The 21,116-nt window shown below is 36.3% G+C and overlaps 1 protein-coding gene across 1 annotated transcript in view; it reads right to left on the bottom strand.

The window, feature by feature from the left end:
* Positions 1 to 672: 672 nt before the first annotated feature.
* Positions 673 to 21,116, bottom strand: part of TTC13 (tetratricopeptide repeat domain 13) — a 37,584-nt gene continuing 17,140 nt past the window's right edge. The window contains exons 10-23 of the mRNA XM_083855982.1: positions 20,413 to 20,554; positions 19,004 to 19,178; positions 18,427 to 18,583; positions 18,028 to 18,158; positions 17,562 to 17,694; positions 16,977 to 17,069; positions 12,688 to 12,771; positions 11,617 to 11,701; positions 9,185 to 9,294; positions 7,752 to 7,887; positions 6,997 to 7,076; positions 5,789 to 5,867; positions 4,155 to 4,234; positions 673 to 823 (exon numbers count right to left, since the gene is read on the bottom strand). Of these exons, the coding sequence (XP_083712108.1) occupies positions 700 to 823; positions 4,155 to 4,234; positions 5,789 to 5,867; positions 6,997 to 7,076; positions 7,752 to 7,887; positions 9,185 to 9,294; positions 11,617 to 11,701; positions 12,688 to 12,771; positions 16,977 to 17,069; positions 17,562 to 17,694; positions 18,028 to 18,158; positions 18,427 to 18,583; positions 19,004 to 19,178; positions 20,413 to 20,554 (1,609 nt within the window). The 3' untranslated portion in view covers positions 673 to 699. The remainder of the gene's footprint in view (positions 824 to 4,154; positions 4,235 to 5,788; positions 5,868 to 6,996; positions 7,077 to 7,751; positions 7,888 to 9,184; positions 9,295 to 11,616; positions 11,702 to 12,687; positions 12,772 to 16,976; positions 17,070 to 17,561; positions 17,695 to 18,027; positions 18,159 to 18,426; positions 18,584 to 19,003; positions 19,179 to 20,412; positions 20,555 to 21,116) is intronic.

Here is a 21,116-nt window from a genome sequence, read left to right as displayed (position 1 = left end):
GTCCAACAAAAATAACTCAAGGAACATCAGCTAGTGCTCCCAATATATTTCAATCCTGTCAATCCATTAATAACTTTCGCCAACCACCACCATCAATGGGTACTTGGAAAGGGAGAGTGTTGGGTTTCTGACATTTACTCACCAAGAGCCTAGCTCCAAATAAGTAATTGGTTTGATTTCTTTCCAAATGATGTTTCCCTGAATCCCATTCTATTAAGCTGACATCTGTTCCTTCACTGGACTGCACTATATGAAATGCTTGTGTTCTTCTTCTCCAGTTACTCACACAGGGTAGAGCTCTAAGTTTTCTGTGCACAAGTCAGAGGCTTTGAAAAAGACCAATGAGAAGTAGTATAGTATTATTTCCAATGAAGACTGCTTTTTTTTTCTTTTTTTAATAAAATTTTACCTGCAGTATGTTCAGTTCATAACTGTGATCAAGCTTCTTACTGCTCTTCAGTTTGGCCCCTGAGTAACTATTTCTGTTAGAGTGTGTCTTAATATGAAAAATCAGTTGTTCTACTTCTTTTTTCCTTTTTAATATTATTAGTCACAGAAAGATTTCTTTTACTGGTGATAAATAGTTAAATAAGTTTGTTCTATTAAAAACAATCAGAACAAAATCAAACCATTTTGACCATAATTTGCCATTCAAAATAATTTACGAAGCGGTATCTCTTGGCCTTTTATTTGTATAAATTATACAGCAACTATTGTTTTTTTTAGACAGTGAGATGAGTCTGTATTTAGTACTTCAATCATCGTTCTCAAAGTTGGAAAAGTCTCTGATACTGATGGTAGGCTCTTGTAAGATGGTGAAATACTGAAAGAGAAAAATAAAAGTTATTTTTAATGAGTTTTATAATTTATCTGCAAGTTAACACACCAACTTAGACTTCTCTTCATCCCCTTCTCCAACAATTTTGGGACCTGTGTCAAGAGGTTCAGGCTTGGGGCAGTGTGGCTGAAAGCTGCTGGGCAAAGAAGGACCTGTGGGTGTTGGTTGACAGCAGCTGAACATGAGCCAGCAGTGTGGCCAAGAAGGCCAGTGGCATCCCGGCCTCTGTCAGCAATAGTGTGGCCAGCAGCACCAGGGCAATGATTGTCCCCCTGTACTCGGCACTGGTGAGGCCACACCTCAAATCCTGTGTCCAGTTTTAGATATCTCACTGCAAAAATGGCACTGAGGTGCTGGAGCATGTCCAGAGAAGGGCAATGGAACTGGTGAAGGGTCTAGAGCACAAGTGTTAGGACAAGCAGCTGAGGGAGCTGGGGGTGTTGAGCCTGGGGAAAAGGAGGCTCAAGAGTGACCTCTTTGTTCTCTACAACCACCTGAAAGGAGGGTGTAGCCAGGAGGGGGTTGGTCTCTTCTCTTAGGTTAACAAGGGACAAGACCAGAGGAAACTGGCTCAAGTTGTGCCAGGGAAGGTTTAGATTGGATATTAGGAAATATTTCTTCATGGGAAGGGTGAAGACACTGGAATAAGCTGCCCAGGGAAACGGGGCAATCACCATCCTTGGAAGTCATCCAAAGTGTGTGAAAGCAGCACTTGGGGACACGGTTTAGAGGTGAACACAGTGGTGCTGAGTTAGCGGTTGGACTCAATGATCTTAAAGTTTTTTTCCCCACCATAATAATTCCATGATTCTCAAAATCTGCTGTTCACACACAGCAGATTCACACTTGCTTTTCATGACTACTCCATCACCATACAGAATGAAAACAATGTCTACACAGAAGAGCTTTCAAAAGCAGCAGAAGTTAAAGAAAAAAACAATGTATTGCTTTAAGTCTTCCAGCCTTATTTACCATATCCACTATTATTTGTCTACCACAGACAAATTAGCCACTCAGGCTAATTACCTTCATATTATTACATTAAGTCCTTGGGGCTGCAGTTCTTCCAGTTTTTTTTTTCTTTCTCTCAGCAAAGTCAACTTTAGCATTTTCTCCATTCTGGCTCATTTCCTCACCTATTATACATCTCTAATTTGACCCAGCAATTCTCTAGGTTCTACTATACTACAAAATAGTTTTGATTAAAAATAAATTGTTTTGGCAAGGTTATTTTTAACATGAATGACTTCCCTGATCTGGTTTGACATGGATTGCCGTAAGTTTCAACAGTATAGCTGAGGGAGTCAGAAACACATGGGTAGCACTGAAATGTCTTAAGCTGACTTGACTCCCAGGAAGTTTCTCTTTGGTAAAGATATGTCTTTAAAAAAAAAAAAAGCAACAAGCCCACAAAACCAAAACCAGCATTAACAGAGGATTAATAAAGAAGCTAATTGTGAGAATTACAGAAAAAAAAGTGGGAACCATAAATATTTTTCACTTCCAAGACAAGCATTTCTCAACATTTGTGCAGACTACTTGCTACACCTGTAGTTTAGAAATGTCACTCATTAATGAATACCGAATTTGAATAATTTACAAGTAGAATTGTAGCCTAAGTTGAACAAAGATGTCCTTGAATCTTATTAGCTTTCTTCATTTAGGAAGGGATTTTATAGTCTACTGAAATTCACCAGGCTCAGAACCCCTGATAATAAAGTTAAACAACACTAATCAATATGAGGTGTTTGGCACTAAGAGCAGCTGGAGAGTTACACAGTCTCTAGGAAGTTGGACCAGACCTCTAAGATCCTGTTCAAAGCAAGATCAACCAAGAAGTCAAATCAGGGTGTCAGGGCTTTATCCTGCCAAGTCTTGAAAATCTCTAGGAGTAGAGACTGCGCAGCCTCTTTGGGCAGTCTGAAGATTATGCCAGGTCTAAACATTGTTTCAACTTAGGCACATTGCTTTTTGTCTTCCCACCAAACACTCACAGATCCTGCAGAGCTGCTCTTAGAGCAAAGCATTATCTTCTCCAGGCTGAACAAGCCCAGCTCTCTCCTGCCAAGGCATGTACTCCAGACCATTGGCCATATTGGTGGCTCTCTACCAAATTTGTTCTGGTTTATTATAGTCTTTATTGCAGCTGAATGCAGAATTTTAAGTGTGGTCCAAAGTGCTGAGTACCCCCTAAATCTGGTTATCCAAACATCACCTTAATCCATCTAGTTGTCCTTTTGCTATCTTGATATGAGAATACTGTAGGACCCTTGCTGAAGTAGTAATAAACAATGTTGATTGCTCTCGTCATCCCCAAAAGTTGGTTTTTACCACAGAGAACCATCATTGGGTCACAGAACATTTGGGAAGCTCATTTGTGACATTTGTGACTTTTTCCTTCCTATCAACTGAAATGCTTTCCTAGAGGACTCACTTCATGACTTTCCCAGGGATCAAAATGAGGCTGACCAGCCTACAGTTTCTCTGGGTTTCCTTTTGGCCTTCCCAAAGAAGAACTCAAGATTTCCTTTCCTGCAGGAACCAAGAATGTCCTCTGATGTGCACCATGTTTTCAGGATTACAGATGGCCCTATAAGGACCTTGGCCAATTCTCTCAGAACCCTGTAAGTATCTTGATCCTGATTTGAAGCATACTAGAACTGGTGTGTCTGGCCCAATTTTTAGATTTTGTACAGGGAATAACTAGGGGACCAATCAAATGCACCTGATTCATAGCAATAATTCTTTGTCAATGTATGCAGAATTATAAATTCATATGAAAATCAAAAATTTGTAGCATTGCACAAAAGTCATGCACCTATACTAAGTAATGTAATTCTCCATATTCAAAATGTCTACTTAGTTTGAAAACACTTATTCTCCAAATCAAAATAGAACCAAAAGATAAGCAAATTACTTTGGATATATAGTTTGAAGACACCCATAGGAATTTTTAAAAAGGGTCAAAATTTCCCCTTACTTTGTTCACTTGTTGCCAGATTTACTAATAAGCCATAATATAAAAAGACAACTCACTGGATAAAATGAAAACATTAATCCAAATAATTTCCTCAGAGGATAATGAATCACATAACTGAATGTCTAGACTACTAACTACTCTGTGAGACTAGAAATATACTACTGTGTGTGTAAATGCAAATCTTGTCTCATCAATTCCTAAACAGCGTTAAAAAATACACTGAATCCTTTACTAAACTTGTAATTTCTAAGTAACACTTCTTAGTATAGGTTTGAATTTTACATATAGTCTTTCATATTTTATTTCCCCATTCCCCATCTGAACTAAAGAATTTACCTTTTTAGATTCATCCAGCTCCTTGCTATTTTGCTAAAAGCTTCAGACCCTGGTGCTGTCATGGCTTCAAAATCAACCAGCTGAAAATGCAAGAAAACAAAAGAGATATTAAAAAATTACAGAATTTTTAAATTCTCAACTTCAGGAAATGCTTTGAGGGTCTTGCTACCTATGTTCTTGGTAAGACAGGAGTAAGCTTACAAACCAATCTGTGCCTTGACTACTTTGTCTCTCATCATCTATTTCAAGTCAGCATTCAAGACAGGCACTAAAATTCTCTTGGGGTTTGCACACCCCAAGACAACCAATTCTGTAAGCTACACTGGCCATGGCTACTGAATGCAGCATGTTGCCAGGCAACAACAGGACTCTGTTACTGTGCACCTTTGACTTCAGAGCAGCCTGAAAACGCATGTTGTCCAAAGTCTGGGACCAGCTTAGCCCTTCTAACAACTCCAGCAAAAAACAAACCCCAGTTTCATTCAACAATTCCTTCCATGTCATGAAAGCTTTACTAAAAAACAGGTTTATTCGTATTCAGGCACTCTGTTTCAGGAAAACCCCTCAAATGTAAAGATGTCCCCAACATTCCTGTAAGTCAGAAATCCTGCTTAGTAGTAATCCTGAAACTCTGCTTGCCTGCGTAAAATCAGTCGGCAAAATGCTTCTCTATCAAGTCCTAAGAAAATACTTAAGAAATCCCACAGAAGTGTTTTACCTTAGCTTGAACTCCCACAGAATGGGGAAGATACCAGCTTAATGGTCTACTGAAAAGAAGCTTTCTTGCTGCTAAGCAAATGCTGTATGCTCTTAAAAGCTACTAGAGTGCATTGTACTCAAAGGAACACATTGTTTTCAGGCCTTGCTAGAACAAAAGAGAAAAATCACCCTTTCTACAGTTATCCATGTGGGGTATTTTCTTCAACAACTTGGATTCTCACTGGAATTTTACTGATTCTTTTGACAATACATTAAAGAGACAGAGGTGTTCTCACTCCTTTCATGTTGAAAAGGTAATACAGCTAACAACCCCCAACTGTCAAAGAAAAGGAAATCCTTTATCAAACAAGGTGGTATAATACTCAAATGCTTTATTGAGCAAGGAGGTATAATATTCAAATGTAGTCATTTAAAGACTAGGACTTAGTTTAATTTCAGCAGAATACAGAGGGGAAGGAGAAATCAAAAGAACTTGCAAATCCATTTCTACCAACCAATCCCTAAAAGCTCTACAATACACTAAGAGTACAGACAGAAAATTTCTGCTCTGCACCAGAAGAGTCACTAATTCTGCCCCAGTGTTCTCAGAACTCTCCTCAGAGCAAGCTCAAAAAAGTAGCTCAGCACACTGGAAATGCTTCAGTAACAGATTTGTAATTCCTGTGGGACCAAACTGCTACAATTCGACTAATCGAAATTACTGCACATACCATCTCCAAATTCACCAGCTGTCAGAATAACAATGGAGTTTTCAAAACTCTCTCAGGCTGCAAGACATCATAGCATGCAGCTGACCCATCTCCAGCAAATAAACATGAAATTTCTGTTCATTCTTCCAGCTCTTTCCCCACATTTACAAGTATTACTTCCTCCATCAAGACTGAGCTAATGGACTTTGATATTTTGATACTTGCCTTTCCTTTAGGGATTTTTCCTGATACTTCTTTTCCACTTGCCATTAGTGCTCCCATGATCACTGAATAAGCTATCACGCTAAAATAATAAAATTAAAAGCAATGAATAAGTCTTTCCATAATGCTATTTTATACTAGAAAGAAATGGAACATAGTGTTGTTTCATAGAAGGCCAATAAATATTACTGTGCCAGTTATTTTAGAAGAAAAAAAAACAAGCACAAAACACTTAAAAGTGAAATCACTGTAACTATCCAACATCACTAGAATGAAGTTATGAACCTATGGAATTTTACTACTGTTTCTACATTAGTCAGAACCCCGTTTTCAGACTTTGGAGGTCTTAAGACTCCATAGAGCTGAAAACAAAGCAGACTCCTGTTTCCAAGAAGATCAGCTGTAGCTCAAAACAGTTTATGAACTCTACTGCAATAGAACTAGAGGCACTATAAAGCTGTTCAGTTATTTAATTTTTAACTTTTTTTTTTTAACTGTGAATCTCAGACAGAATTACTCCTAATTTTTACATTCTATAAGATAAATGCAAAATCTGATTATAAAATCCCAAAATCTCAGGGGTTTTTTTTCATACTGAACTGTATCTGGGAGTATAATTAAAAATGTTAAGTGCCTAAGTGCTTTGTGGAACAGAGATTCAGAATAGTCTTAGATGTAAGCAGGTTTACATTAAACTAGAATTCCAGTTGAAGAGTTCTGTGACATATGGAACTTTATCCTACAGTTTCATTTGGTGACCCTAACAGTTGCAAAAATTTACTAAAATAATATTTTGGTGCATTTAATTGAAATAAATTATGCCAAAATATATTTCATCCTAAATACACATTTCAAAAAATCTTCCTAAGTGAAACTACAGTGGTGTAAGACAATATGGATTAGAAAATTAAGCATGCAAATTAAAAAACGACACTTCTTAATGTGTGAGCTGATGTCTATAAATACAGACTACTCATAATTTTAAATATATAAGCAGCTATGAATAGCTATCATTAGCAATTATAAACTAGCTTTTAAAACAGTACCAAGTCAGTTCCCATTGTCACAGCAACACAAAAGGAGGCTGTGCAGGGCACACAGCTCTGTTAAATAACAGTATTAATATTAAAAAATACGTTAAGATACTGCAAGACATGGACATTGTACAGCAGGCATTCAAGGTAACAGACATGATGAATACCAACACTAACCTAGATCCTCTTGAAAGTGGCATTAAATTATAGAAGTAATAAACTAGTGACAGGATTAAGTTGCAAACAGCATCTACTTCCTAAAAGAAAAAAAAGGTGTGAATTAAAAATAATTTATTATCCAGGTAATACCTTACAAAGGTACGCATTGGAAAGTGTTAAGTTACCACAATTATTTTTAAGAACCATTTCAAATGTGAAAATGTCAAACTGTGAAGTTGAAGTCTGATTAACAGACTTCTGACAAACTACTTTGTCTACTGCTTTGTTATATCTCTAACATTTATGTGAAACAGTTTATCTACACACCTGTTAAAGGATGAAAAAGCACAAGCTCAAATGTAGTCAGATTGTCCTAGCACATCAAACCAACACAAACACAATTCTAATGCTTCTCACAAATTCGTGTTACTCATCTTACATGTAACCACCATGAGCCAAATTCTAAACAGCACTTACAGGGATGGTAACAAAGGTGAACTCAGGCCCATGAGGAAAATAAGAAAAACCCAGAACACACTGTGCCATTGAGACCTTGCCTGGACACTCTCTAGTACTGCAAGCAAAACACAGCAAATTTTAAAGTAACAAATAGAATTATAGCAACTTCTTATGGTGTTTGGCATAATTGGGTTTAAGTAACTTTATTACCTAAGAACTCTGTCAAAAAGTATCAGAACAGGGATTATTAAACAGAGAGTATAAAAACATAAAAGGCTTTTTCAAGGAATTAATAATTCCTTGAGCAGCCTTACCCCCAGTTCTGCAGACAGAATTAGAATTTTTCCTTTAGCTGTTAGATCCTTATATAGTGCATCTATTTCTGCATGATACAGCTGTGTTCTCTCTTCTGTCGTCTGAGTTTCTACTGAAAATAGTATGTTCCCCACTCTGTTAAGAAGATGAAAAAGAAAAGGAGGTAAGACATTTTTTGAACAGAACTTGATGCATATCCAGGGTAAATTACAAATCTACTAGTTACACATCACCTTTTTCCTATCATCTTCCTTAAGCAGAAGATTATATGCATTATTTCCCCTTTAATTAAAAAACCCCCAGAATTACTGAATTAAAAATGCTACATCACATTCTAAGTTTGAAAACAGATGAAATCTTTCCATTGAAAAACACCTGACAAGCATTAGTGTTTCACTTAAATTATGGGTAAGAAATAAGAAATATAAAATTTTAAAATATCTTCACAGACTTAGGATCTTTGTATAGAAGGTAGTGTAGTTTTCTTCATTTCTACACTACCAAAACAAGATTGTTTTGGTATAAAGCAGTTACAAACTATGGATCAAAACAGACCGAATGATACTGAACAAAGTTTTTCCAGAACAAACTTAGGCTATTTACTGACACCAAAATGTTTTCCTCAAAATAGTGAGGCTATATATTTAATGCCCTTTCACCAAGCCTGTGATTCAGAATGTAAAATAAAAGAACAAGGGATACATTAACAAGTTTGGATTCCATGCCACTCGCTGAAAGCATACGAATTCTGGGAAAAAAATCCCAATGCACAGAATTTAAACTTTAAAATTAAAGTTTTTATTTAATAGTATTACAGCACTTCTGAGCTTCAGACTTGTTCATTTTTTGAAAGAAAGACAAGGAATCAGAATGCAGAAAGTGAGACATTTACTATCTCACCCAGAGTGTGACCCAAAGCTTCCTGATTGTATTCTAATACATTCAGGTACTATTTAAATTTTCACTTGCAGATAGAAGGTCCGCAAACATCTCAAACATAAAAAAGGCCAAAATCTCAAATAGAAGACAGTGTATCCTATTCTTAGATCACAGAAATTTCCAATCCATTCGGGGCTTCTCAGTCAACATAAAAGACAAGGTCTCACAAGAAGAAATGTATTTTGATATGTATAAAGACTGAGGTATTTGATATTTTCCCCCTTTAGGCATTTTACAGTCTAAGCTGAAAAACAAGGTCTCTTTTCACTTTTGTGCTATATGTTAGAGAATCAACTCAGTTCCATCAGTGTTATCCATATTCCCTTTTTGTTTGAAACACAACAGGAATCAAGTCCTCAGATGAATAAACTGTACTTATTTACAAAAATGCCACTAGTGAAAAACAAAACCCACTTTATGTGAACAGAAATGGCATTTCAGACAATTAACTGCTAATAGTTCATCATTAATGTACCCTGACCCCTGAACATACTTATCTCCTGTTATTGTAATTGTGAATCCATCATATTCTTTCCCTTGATCCTTCAGGCTGGGGACTTTTGTGTTCACAGTGAACCCATCTCTGGTTTTACTGTTAAACTGCTTTCAAAAGAAGAAAAAAGTAATATTAGAGGAAGCAGAGACAGAGACTGCCTACCTATTGCTTTGAAACACATAAAATACACGGAGTAGAATTGAACATGGGCAATCTTAGGGAACAAAGTTACTGTTAGTGCCACTACTTCATTTATCCTTCATTTCCTTCTGAATAGAAACGATAAATACTGAATGAGGCACAGTGGCATTCAACTTTATAACTAAATAGGGAATAAAATGTGCTGTTTATGAAAAGCAACTGTACAAAGCTGTTCAAGCTGTACAGATTCCTCCCCAAGTTGCTTATTGATGGTAAGCTTTTGGTGCAATGATGTAAATGGAAAAGCAGGAATTTGAGACCCCATTTTATGTTTACACTAAGAAGTGGCTGTGTTAGTCCAAGTGTGAAGTCCAGAATACAACTCAAAGCAACAGTTTCTTAACTATGATCCAGTTTCAACTGATGTTTATCCTCATCAGAAGGAAAATATGTCTAGATTTAAGAATTTTACAAAGCTACATTATCTAAGAGTAACACTGTAGCCAGAGAGTTGTATATACTGTGCAGAACTGCATTTAAGCAAAGCCAAAAGCCCAGCTTTCTACATACACCATTTGCCAGCTACCCAAATAACCCAATTACATCACTACTAGAAAGACATTTATTTTATATAGGCCCTAATAATAACTAGTATGCACTAGTGTTTACTCAGGCAGTTTTTTGATTAACCCAAAACCTGTGATCCAGGGTGTTCTGTTTCAAGAGAATCTGCATTTATTTTAATGGAAAAAAAAGCCTCTAGTGAGACATCATTCCACTTTCATAAGTTTGGAATGGGATGCAGGAGATGCTCAAACCAGACCAAAATATACAGGTATGGAAACTGGGAAGAATCTTTGCTGCCAATTGAGACATTTACTTTGAAATAATAATGTACAGCCACTATGTTTATATATTTTCATTATTGTCTTGGAGGGACCTGTATTTTTAACTCCACTAGTAGCCTTTTTTCTGGCCTACAATTTGAAAGTAACCACATTAGATCCTCTACAGGGTCCTACTTGCACATTTGTGTGCCAGTAGGGAACACTTAGTTGTCCATCCACCCCAATATCTACTACTTCTTTAGCAAAATTTTTTCTTTAGGTTCAGTTCGTATCCACTTGGCTTCATCTTTCAAAGCCAAGAATAAGACAGTAATACCAAAAGGAAATCTGAAATTAGGGTGTCTTCAAAGAACACATATTCACAATATATTATAAAAATCCATGAAAATGTAGTGCTTAAGCCATGTAGCTCCTGCAAAGATAACTGTAGTGCACTATTGAGCACTAGTACCAAGAACACATCCAAACCCAGGCAGTCTGTCAGGAGTAGCAGCAAGGCAGTTTCAGAGATCTCTGCTCTATGGCAACCCAGCTGCTTTGCTTAGATACAAAATTCCAATGTGGACACACAAGATAAGAAAGTACAGAATTTGTCTCTATTTAGCATAACTGTTTCTTCCCGAATTTTATTCTGCTCTGATTAAAATCCTGTACAATCCTTTAAAAAGACATACTTTGTAACTTTGTTTCTGCAACTCCAAGTACTTCCACACTGCTCACCCTAGATTAATTTGGAGGAATTGGGTGGGGGGGGGGGAGGGGAAGGGGAAGAGCTTTTACTCAAACTCAGCTCAAGCCTTACTGCTCAAATTGAGGTTAGAGTATAAATCATTTTGCAGGTCATATATCCAAAGCCTTTCTACAAAGACCACCAGCAGCAGGAAGAAAACTTGCAAGTTTCCCCCCTCCTTTTTTGCCAACTCTTCCTAAGCTCCAAAATGTTATGCAGGATTTCATTTTAGCCATCAGTCACAAAGGGCAACTATTCCCCCACTCTCTCGCACCAGCCCCACCACATACTGAGCTGCAACAATGAACCTAAAAGTAAAAAGAGCTTCCATATTCCTAATCTTTCAGGCACATCAATTAATTTTTCTCTTTCCTATTGTACAGGAACAGAGTGAGCCCACTTTGGCAGATCTGACCACAAACCCTCTCAGTTGAGAAGGCTGGCTTCAAAGAATGACATTTAACATTTTGGTTTCCCATAATTTTGTTACCAGTTCACACTTAGGCCAGGGATTTCGAATATACATCATTCATTTGCACACATCAACAGGAAGGTCCAACCCTATACATGCACATTTGGAGTAACCTGAGCTACTATTTCTAGTCACTAATTTTAAGTTTACATACTATGGTTTTATTTTGAGGAACTGAATATCTCCCAGAACACATATTATGACATTTACCATATATTAAAGTTTTTCTGTAATTTACCTTCATTATGGGAAGAAGATCTTCTACTTTATGTACCTTTTCCAAAGCTTCTCGAACCTCTAGCAGTCCTTTTGGATTATTAGCACTGGAAAAAAATTAAATATGAAATACAACAGTTGAACATATGTAGCATTTCTGGAAATTCACATACCTTTAACCTAATCAGCCATAGTGAAGTAAGTTATTCAAAGTTAATTATTTATTTTCTGAAAATTAGTTCCTTTATACTTGCTCTCCTTGTCCACATGCTCTCCTATTTCAAAAAGCAGTTTTCTCCTATATCAGCTCAGGTTATTTTTTTCAGCTTCAAACCTCAATTTCAGTAATCAGATTTATCTTACTCTAATCAATTACTCTATCTGACTCTTTCTATTGGCTACTCTAAAGCATCAAACAGTGTATGCATAAGCGTGTGTGGGCAGGGGGTTCTAGGTAAGGAAAGATGGAAGTAGAAGAGAGTTAAAATTAGAACTATTCTTCACAAAATACATAATCTGTGTAGCCTCAAAGACAAGTAAATACTTCAGATGCAGGCACAGCTGGATCATGAAGAAACCTGCCAAATTACTGCTCTAATAATTACTAATTACACTATACCAGATTTTAAGAACAGAATTATTTTAGAAATCACACCACAAGTTGGTCTGGTTTAAGCTCAAATGTTACTGTGCTTACTCTGAACAAACAAAAAAATGTATTAATCTCAATAGTCAGAGTAACTGTACTTGATTCTACCAGGAGGGAACCCAGCATCTTTAATAAATCATATGCTTAGAAAGAATAGAGATCCAATCATGACAGAACCATAGCTACAAATTCAAAATAGTTATTCGTTTCTAGGTACACTGTAATTCACAGAGGTTTTTTCCTGTTAGTTTAAGTTTCTTTATATGGCAATGAATACAATTTCCCATTTCCAACAGGCATTAAAACAATTATATATACTAAGGAAAGCAGAAATTACTAAACTAAGAAAAAAATCTTTCAGAGTTTGTGAAATGAATATTATGTAAATTTCAGATCATTATTACCAGGCAAACAAAGCGAGGGGAAAAAGAAGTTGTAATTTACCCATGATAAACAAGGATCCTGTCTTTGATAAAATGAAGAATTTTCTCAAAGTATTCCAGGTACCGCATGTTAATCACCTGTCCCCTGCAAAGAAAAGAAAGGATTTTTTGAAGTCTTGTTTTTCGAGGACACAAATTCCAGGACACAAATATCACTCATTAATATTTGACACAATTTTATTCACAGTTGCTCTGTAAATTAAAGGAATGAACCACTTAGGGTTTATCTGTGTGGTGAATTGCCAATCTGTTTTAAACACAGATTACATAGTGAACTTGCTCAAACTCATGTATCATTAGAATTGTTGTTCTCTGATAAACTACTTTCCATGCATATTTCCTCCATTTTTAGTGTGCCTAATGCCACCAAATCTTATCTATATGATAATTATCAATTTGTACAAGATATAATCTTCCCTAGACTCGTAGATACAACACAACTAGAAAAGAATTCTCAGTCTGCACATCTAGAGACAACACTCTTCAGTTTACATATTTGGCAATATACATGTTGATCTGCTCTGACTGTCCACATGTATTTTTCTTTATTCACCTATGTCCCTCTATATTGAAGTAATTTTGTTTTTAATCCCAACAGCTACAAGTAGTAACTGAAAAACAAAAATATTAAAAATGTGTTGCTTTTTCCCTTGGACTACTAAGTAAAAAAAAAAAAAAATCAATATTAAAATGTGGTAGAGACCTGTTAGGATTTTAATCACTCTGAGAGGAGAAATTACATACCATTACTGCATTTGTAGGAGTCCTTCCTCTTCTCCCAGTCTACAAAACAAGATTTTATAAAAGCAAGCGTTATCGCTCTCTGAGGAAGCAAAACCACTGTCAATCACAGGAAGCTGTGTACACCTAACTTTTTCTTTCCACTTTAAGGGATTTCTGGCAGCTCAAGTCCCTGTCTAATGTCTCACTTGACAGTCTCTCACCTTAGGAGGCCTAGTCTCAGAAAACTAGCAGAATCAGTCCTCAAAAGCTGAGCAGAACTAGAACACATACACATATCTGCACACAGGAAAGGGAGGCAGGGAAAGCAGAAGGATGAAGACAAATCTAATACACATAATTTGCCCTTGTTGTACGTCCCATCATTTTCCATCTGTATTAAAAAAATATCTGTACAACAGGCAGTAGCATGTCAGTATAAGGAAGTGGATTCTCCTTTAGTGTCATCTTGGAAAATTCATCCAAAGCAGGCCTATCATTCTATAAGGCCATCTACAAGACTTTTGGTGCGTGGTCAAAAATGATTTGCATTTATTCCCACTCTTTCTGCTTGTTTCGTAAACACTGCCACCAAGAATTCAAAAGTTGCAATGTTCCAGAGTGTCTTTTTTTTTTAAATAAGAACATTAAGCATATCATTCATGTTTAGCTGATCACAAATACTTGCTTTGTCTATGAAAACAACCAAAGCTTTCAAAAATGTTTTCTGTACTTTAAATCAAACTACTAGCTTTGATCATTTAAGTCAGAAAGGAGATAAGCCAAATTCACCCTTGTCTATAGACAGGGACAGCTGACAGACCTCCAACTTCAGAAAGATTAATTAATTCAGAAAGATTAAAATTAAGATCTGAAAGCCTACCAAAAGTTGTGAAGTGCAAGATGTTTCTTATATCTCTTTAAAAAAAGGTCCCCAAATTGACACAAAACAAACAAAAAAAGTTTTTGTTTTCTGACACACTCCAAATATTTTGGCATTCTGGAAAAGAAAAAAAAATTATTCAGCAGACATTGAATGCTAGTGCCTCCATGACAAGACTCATTTGACAGGAATGATTGAACAATACTGGACTTCCAATGGAAAGATATCATATAAAGAAAAAGGTTGTGCTAACAGACAAGTAATCCAAGTATTTCTGCCCCCAGAAATTCCTGATGTACAATTCAGATAAAATAAAATCTAGAGACAGTTTGAGCTCAGCATGACTAGAACTTTTACAAATGCTAGAAGAACAGCCAACTGCTGCTGCTACACTTCTTGTTTGACTAAACAGCTTTTATCTTAATACACAAAATAACCATGCAAACTGCTATTTGTCAGCCTAAATCTACTATTACACCTGGCTGTCAGGTAGCCATGCTATTATAAAAAGAGTTCAGCTTTAGTCATATGGGTATGAGAATAACTTTCAAACCATAACCTAACTGTAAAACAAAGTGTCTTCCTGAGGGACAGTGAAAAGACCATAAAGCCATCTCAGTTATCAAGAGAAGGGTATTAGCTCTGTGCCCTATTAGTCTCTACAATCAGCAATCCTTTTACAAGCTGAGTAATGTAAAAAAGGAAATTATACACATCTGCATAATTCTTTAAGAAGAAATTGTCATCTAGAAACCATAGTGAACTAGAACATGGTTCAAAATTAAATTTAAAAAAGACAACCATTACCATTAGATATCTTTATTTATTTTATCGCTCACATCATGTGAAATAATCAGGATGGAGCCAAAACCAGAAACAAATCACAACAGAAAGCTGACCAAAGAAAGTGGCTATTACTTAAGGCTGGAGAGTGACCAAAGCAGAACAGGCTTTCAGAGTCAAAAAGACTGCAGTCACCATCCAGTACTAAAGCATGAGCATCTCCTAAGGCAGTGGTATTTAGGCTGCTTCAAAACTATTGTTTCTTCAAAAAAGGCACCAAACCAGTATTTTTCAGAGAACTATTACTTAGCTATCAAAGAAGCACAACCAAAATGCTGATGAGATCCCCAAAAGTCACAGCTGAACCAAACTGAAAAGGTTAGAACTAGGTTCACTGTGGGCCTGCAATTCTGAATGTTCATGAAGCTTATTTCAGATTTCTATAAAATGACCAAAACAGCTGTAACAGTACATTGTCAGTTTGGCCAGCATTCTCTGATGAAAGGAAAACAAGTAAAGAACCTTGGCCACTGCAAAACGAGTCCCTGACACAGAAATTCTGTACAAGGACATATTTGTGCAGACGAAACATTCAGCGTAAGTTTCAGGATGTTAGGTGTTGTTAATTAGATGTTGTTACATGAATGCCTTTCTGCCAACACAGATCACCTAGAAGTTAGGCTTTTACTCTCCCATTTAGAAATAAAACCATGAAGAAACCATGAAAGTGAAGTATGGAATGCATCTCTGTCTCCAAGTACTGTGGTTTCTGCTACATTTTACATATGACAAGGGAGAAATGCAGCAACAGCAAAGATGGAAACAGACTGGAGCCCAAATGTAACACTTGGCTTGAGTGAAGAAAGAAGCCTGAGCACAAGACTGGTCAAAAAGCAGCACATCTTGCGAAATAAATGATCTGCACTACAGTTTAATGCTGCATTAACCACTCCATAAAGTAGATGAGAGGCTGCTAGGGTCCATTCCACAGGCTGAAATGAAGAGTGAGGACAAATCCTCATGAGCCTCTGCATATGAACATCAGAGCATCGCTACTTTTCTCTGCCTGAAATAATTCTTGAGAAGGCTGTTTCCCTTATTCTTCTTTTTCAGTATAGCTTCTCAAAGGATAAAGAGATAGACATACATAAAAGCAGAATGACAGATCAAAGATTCAGTGTTTCCCATGAGGGGGTGGAATCAGATGAAACCTGGCTACATATTTACTTACACAAACACACTCTGCTCCTGTGATTGACAGTGATGTTGCCACATCGAGTCTATCACACTTGTACCACTTCAAGGGAGGTAGCACTGTCATGACTACAAATAGAGTTTTGCAGCATGGGAGAAGATGGAACGTACAACAATGGTTGAATCTTATACTTCACCTTTATTTACAAGTGCAACTTACCTTTCACAGGTTACTTATTTTGTCATTTTTGCTTTACTCTGGCCTGCCTTGAAAACAACTATGAGAACTCATTTTCCTCTTCACTGTAAATTGGTATTAAAGCTAATAGGACAGCATTGTTTCAATACTGATGCCACTGCCTTCGAGAGGCAGCATTCACAAAAATTACAACTTTGATGAACTTAATAAAATTTTTACATTTAAGGTTATTTGGGAAACAAAAACAGCATGTGAAAATACACATATTCTGGATCCTTGTTAGATACTGCTATAAAACAGTTGTACAGTTAAAATTCAGGAAAAAGATGTCATAAGGGAAAACTATGCACAAATCCAAAATGTTCCATCAGAAAACCTAAAATAAATATTAAAGTAAAACAATAAGCACATATTCATTCAGTGCTGCAAAATGCTATTTCACAAAGAGCTGGTAATTTCTGAGGCAATCTCTTAGTGTGTGTGGGAATGCTGTTTGGTAAAACTCTCATACCTGATTAAGTTAATGTGATTATTGAAACCTCTGCTAAGGCTCCGGGCAGGCATTTGGTCCAACCAAAGCACAGGCTGGTCAGGGTCAGCTATCCTACAAAGACAAAGGATATCAACATTGGCACACATTTCAATCCATGTAATATTTCTAATAGAGCTTTATTCACCAACAGAACAATTTTAGGCAAAAATTAGAATTCAGCAATTACAGAAAAGAACTTCTTTTGAAACAGCGTTTTTTCTTATAAAAACCACACAACTCAAGCATTTTATGTTTCTGGAGTTGAAACTTTTAGTTTATATTTGCCTTAGCTGCAGTGGATCCAATGGTCTTTCTCAGCTTTGCTTCAACTGGAAAATGGTATTCTGATTTTTTCCCTCCTTTATAGAAGGAGAAAAATGGAGCATTTTCACAAGTGCACTCCATGTACCTACAGCATCCTTTTCTTTTATCAGAACTTTTCTAGTTACAGAATGGCAGCAAGTGTTCATTTTGTTACCCATGACTGCAGCTCTTTGGCTAACTTGAGCACTCATCATTATGATCACCAATCCAGGCTTGCTGTCTGTCCTCTGTGACCATTACCTTCGCCATTTCACAGCAATATCAAACATATCTCTCCACTGCATCAGTCTGGTTTTCCCATTCATCCGAACTTTGGAGTTTGCCCAAGTCCTCTGCACAGCTTGCATTACTTCTAGAGTGGCCAATCCCATTGCTGAGGTGAGACAGGAGGACAGAGGTACCCACAACGGAAACAGAAAACCAATTAGAGCCAAATACTGAATTTTGCACAGACAGGAAATCTGAAGCAGGAAAGCACTGTATTTACAGGAAAAGAACAGACAACATCAAAAAGTCTTGGAAGTCCTGATTTCCAGTGCCCAGCTAGGTTCACAAAATGCTGACATAATAATTATTTAAACTTTTATCTGATTTGAAAGAAACAGCATAAACCTAATTTGCAGATAGAAAAGATACAGCGTTCAGTTATCACCACACTGATTTACCCCCCATCCCCCCTCAAATTTACAGAGCATTTTCAGCATACCTCTATGTATCCTTTTATTTGGAAGAAATCCTGGTGTCTCATATTGCATCATGGAACCCAGATGATCAGCTACACATATGAGTTCTTGCACATCAGGCTTATAGCTTTCAAAATTCTGAAATAACACATCTCTTACAGAGGAGAAAAACATGCATCAGACATAGCTTGGCTATGAAGGTCCTGAAAGCATTTGGTGAACAAATCTGTGTTTTACAAATCAATACCATTTGTTGAGAAACACTTAAATACAGGATAGAGAACACTCATTCCTCCTCCCAGCCCACTGAACATACACAGCATGTTGCAGTTACACCTAATATCTCAAATGCATTCAGTTTTACTGAATTCAATGGCAGACTCCCCCATTTCCCACAGGTTTTAAAAAATAAAAATTCTCACTTTATATGTGGCTGTAATCCTGGCTGTTCTTCATAGTTTTCTATAAGAAAAGGAAGATTTTTGGCCCAGTGATCCTTGAAATTCCCAGGCAGATCTATATCAGTATTATACTCTGTAAGCGGGGTATCCAAATGTGCATGCAAATATCTAGAATACTCTGGAGGAAAGAAACAAAGTTAAATACTGTTTGAATAATCAGTTTACTTATGCCATTACACAAAAACAGTAACCAGGTTATATGCTAGTCAGTTAAACAACATGACTTAATAAAGTCATTATTTTTAGATAATATAATTTTGCTAGCCAATTTCCAAGATAGAAATAAGTCTTTTTCAACTAGGTATCACAACAGTATACATTTATAGAGAAATGTATATTCCATTTTTCAACCTAGCTTTTAACTGTATGAACAGTAAGACTCAGTGTACCTTTTTCTTAACACACATACTCAACAGCGCTCATGAGAATGTACACTGGTTTCTCTAAAAATGACCATAACTACAAGCAACCTTGCACTTTCAGGGTCCTTGAAGCATTTAAGAAAATAAAAAAACCCACAACCAAAATTCCAACCTACCTCGGAGGTATTTCACTTTCAGATATTCTGGACTGGCCTTCTGTCCTGGTAAAGGATCATTTAACATAACTTTGGTCTGAGCTTTTATGCCTTCATAAAACTGTCCCATTGCAACATGGCTGAGACCCTTCATGTACTGGCACACTTCATTGTATGGTTCTAGCTGTAGACATCTCTAGGAAATTAAAGGAACAAAGCACCCATAAATCAAGAGACAGAAAGAGTACCTTCAAATAATCCAACCTGTCTGGTCAGAAGACAAGTGAAAAGATTTACTGATTATTAAGATCCACTTCCATCACAATTTTCTTTCAAATGCTGCCGAGCACTTAAACTGCTAGCAAATGTAAGAAAAAATATTTTCAGCTTTATCAAAGGGGAAAAAACCTGAAAACCCAAACCCTGCCAATGAAAATATGCTTTGCGCACTTTGCTCTAACAGTATTAGCTCAATGTTAGCTGGATGAAATTAGGCAAAATATACTCCTGACAATGTAACAAATAATTTTGGGTTAGTTATATAGATACATCCTTTTCATACTTTCCCCCATTCATCTCTTCACTACTTCATGCATTAGTACACTTCTATGTTAGTCAGCTATTTACTGTACGTTAAACACACAGCAAATTCCTGTTTATGATTCAGAAATGAATGCTCCAATTCTTCCAGCAATTACATGTCTTTAGAAGAGCATCTCCATCTCAGAAGTTGAAGTATCTTTTCAATTACACCAGTATCTACAAATTGGGTTATAGAAGGTGAATATGTAATAATGCACATAAAGTGTTCTCCTTGGGATAAGCACAGACTCGTTTGGAAAGGAATCTTATTTCATTCTTTGTTTTAAGAATATGAGCATACAAATAACATCTGCCTTTTTTGTTCTGTCTATAAAATAAGGCAATTATTTAATGCCAGCAGAGATAGGCAAGATTTTGGCAACATGAAAATTTCTGCAAGCGCAATGAATCACAACATATGCTGACTTTTTCACAAGAAAATACTCTAGAAGAATTAAATAAACATTGTAACTTATTTTCAGCTAAAAATTACAGACTAGTACATTTTATCTTTCATCTGAGATGAAAAAAACTTTAGGCTTCAAGTCAAAGTATCAGCAAGAACACAATTACCAGTTTAAAAAGAAAAACTAAAAATCAGCCAGAGCTTGGTTTTACAAACACATAAAACAGTTAAAGAAATCACCTTAGTTTTAGCAAAATTACATTTTGAATTACAGATGGTTAAGTTTTAGCTTTTAAGATGGATTTCAGAAAAAAATATTTCTAGTTCAAATGCACACACACTCAGAATTGAAAAGCTCTGAAATGTGACCATTTTATTGCATCTGTTGAATACAGGATCTCATTAAAACATTTAATTTTGTGTTTACTTAGGGCCTGCTTACCTTAAAATTCTTTAGTGCTTCATCTAAGCTACCATGATGATAAAGCATCATTCCTTTCAGCTGTAATGTCTGAACATGATTTTGATTCAGCAGTAAAGCCTTCTGGAAGTTCTCTGTAGCAGCATCAAAGTTGCCAAGCTCTCTAGGTGATTTCAGAACGTGGAAAGAAGGCAACAGTGACAAAAAATTGCTTTTTAAAGGTGAACTTTAAGGTGTTGAAAGGGGATAGCATTGAAGAGCAACACAGTACTAATGGAAAACTTCTATAACAAAAGCAGTAATTTGGCAACTATTCTTCTATGGTAGTAACAGAACAGCTGCACAGTTTGCCACTCCCAGAAATATGTACTCTGAAATATAACCCCACAAGACCACAAATCTTCACAATCCTCAGCAGACATTAAAACTGTAAAAACACATACCTAAGGTATTTCTTTAGAAACTAAAACAAATAAAACTTCCACACAAAGCATTCTTGGAAAAAATTATCTTTGAGAGGTCTTTTAAAGTACAAGCATGTTTTTACAAATTTACCAACTACTTAAATGCTGAGTAGGAAGGAAGCATATGGTGTTTGAAAACTGAAACTAACTAAAAATTTATTGACTGGAATTACTCCATGTGCAGGACAGCTGTACATGTAAGCAGCAGTAAAAACAGTCTCAGAGAAACTGTCATAAGAAAGTTAATATAGAAATAGTATA

The sequence above is a fragment of the Zosterops lateralis genome (assembly GCF_965231275.1).
Source record: "Zosterops lateralis genome assembly, chromosome: 3".
Taxonomy (NCBI): Eukaryota; Metazoa; Chordata; class Aves; order Passeriformes; family Zosteropidae; genus Zosterops; species Zosterops lateralis.
This window is presented reverse-complemented; position numbering and strand designations above follow the sequence as displayed.